A 1696-nucleotide genomic window follows, 5' to 3' on the forward strand; every position below is an offset into this window, starting at 1 on the left:
GCCGCCGCCGAGGACCGATTAGAGCCGCCGCCGGCGCTGGCCAGCCTCCCCATCGATGTGCGCGCCGGGTCGCCGCTCCCGCCCCCGCAGCCGAGCATAGCAGCAGCGGCGGAGCCCCAGCCGCCACCACGTTCCTCCTGCTCTCTGGCAAGTCCGCCCAGGACCAGCAGCTCCTTGCCTCCGCCGCCGGCGAGCGCTCTCTGGCGGAGGAGGGCGGGGGCGAGCTCGCCGTCTCCCTCGCGCTCGACGCCAGCGGGGACGCGGGCTACGATGCGACCGCCTACATGGGCGCGCTCCAGGCGCGGCGCTTCGGGAGGTGGATGCGTTGGTCGCCGCGGATGGCATCCACGCACGACCTCGTGACACAGTGAGTGCAAGATTTTGTTATTTTGAATCTCGCTCCATCAGAAAAAGTAATAAACGATGAATTTCCTCTTGAAATCGCTCAAATTGGGCTTACTCTTTGCTTATCCTCTGTCTATAGGAACTTCGCCAAACTTCGGGTGGGCGTCGTGTGCGCCACATACATGCAGTTCAAAGGCAGAGGTGCGTCAAATATGTATGCCAATTGGTGCTTGTTTTTGTTGTCCCTTTTAGTGTGTATCTCTGATGATTTTTCAATCTCGGTGATAAATGTCTGTCACTTTGGTGGGTAGATGAATTGTGCTGTTCTGTTTGTTGTATGTTCAGTTGATGATTCGCTTGACATATCCACAAGGTACAGTATGTGTGATCCAACCACACGTCGCATAGTTGAATTCCGAAGCAATTAGCTTGATTACCTACAGTCCATCTAATTCTCATCTAATGCTGATTAGTTTAGGCGAGTCAACACATAGGACGGAAAGACCCTTTTATAGTTTTCTCAAGGGGAGTGTACCGTGTGCGGGGGCATATCTCTGTTCCTTTGTATGGTTGTTTAACAATTTGTGAAATGCTTGTAGTATGATAATCTAGATAGTGGGGACATGTTACAAAAAGTGATGTGCCTGGCCTCACATGTACATGATTTGGTTTATCATTAAGTGCTCTCTTTCCCACTAAATTTCACATCTGCCATCTGAAAAAAACAAATCCACATTTACCTGATTTCAAGTTTTTATGGACCTTATGGTAAAGTATTTAAGTAATTTTAGTCGGCTCAAAAGGCTCCAAGCTTCTTTGTCTATCATTTCCTGTTCAAAACTGACAACGGAACTTTGTGAAGCCTTTCAGTTTGTCTTTGTTTCAGTTACTTTACCATTCGGTCTTGCTGCCTGAACTATGTGAACATTGTTAGCTTAGTAAAATGGTATGAACTTGTGTGCCATACACATAGCAGGTTGAAAAACTACCATTGTATTTGCATATACTGCTTGTGGCACAATTTTCTGAAAACATGTTGGTGGTCATTGGTCAACAAAAGTTTTCAGCATTCGACACAGTGTTAATATTCTTGAATTTATCGTGCTTCTAGAGTTATAGATTTCCGAATAATTAGATGGTTAGCTATGCAATATAATATTCCCACAATATTGAAATCTTCTATTCTGCAAATAGTCCTTCAGCAAACGGCGCTTACACTTAATATGGGATACTCCAAATCCATAAGAGTAGGATATATCTGATATTTTCTCCATACAGAGTCGGCAGCGACTTGATTTATATTTTCCGCTACTTGTCAATATGATGGCCCGTTGTAAATAAATGAGGCCTA

At 46.0% G+C, this 1696-nt stretch overlaps 1 protein-coding gene across 1 annotated transcript in view; it reads left to right on the top strand.

Annotated features, from left to right (window-relative positions):
- LOC119347099 (biotin--protein ligase 1, chloroplastic-like) overlaps positions 1 to 925 on the top strand; it is a 2790-nt gene extending 1865 nt beyond the window's left edge. Inside the window, exons 2-3 of the mRNA XM_037616062.1 lie at positions 23 to 367; positions 485 to 925. Coding sequence (XP_037471959.1) covers positions 23 to 367; positions 485 to 656 — 517 coding nt within the window. The 3' untranslated portion in view covers positions 657 to 925. The remainder of the gene's footprint in view (positions 1 to 22; positions 368 to 484) is intronic.
- Positions 926 to 1696: the final 771 nt, after the last annotated feature.

The sequence above is a fragment of the Triticum dicoccoides genome, unplaced genomic scaffold (genome assembly GCF_002162155.2).
Source record: "Triticum dicoccoides isolate Atlit2015 ecotype Zavitan unplaced genomic scaffold, WEW_v2.0 scaffold58420, whole genome shotgun sequence".
Lineage (NCBI taxonomy): Eukaryota > Viridiplantae > Streptophyta > Magnoliopsida > Poales > Poaceae > Triticum > Triticum dicoccoides.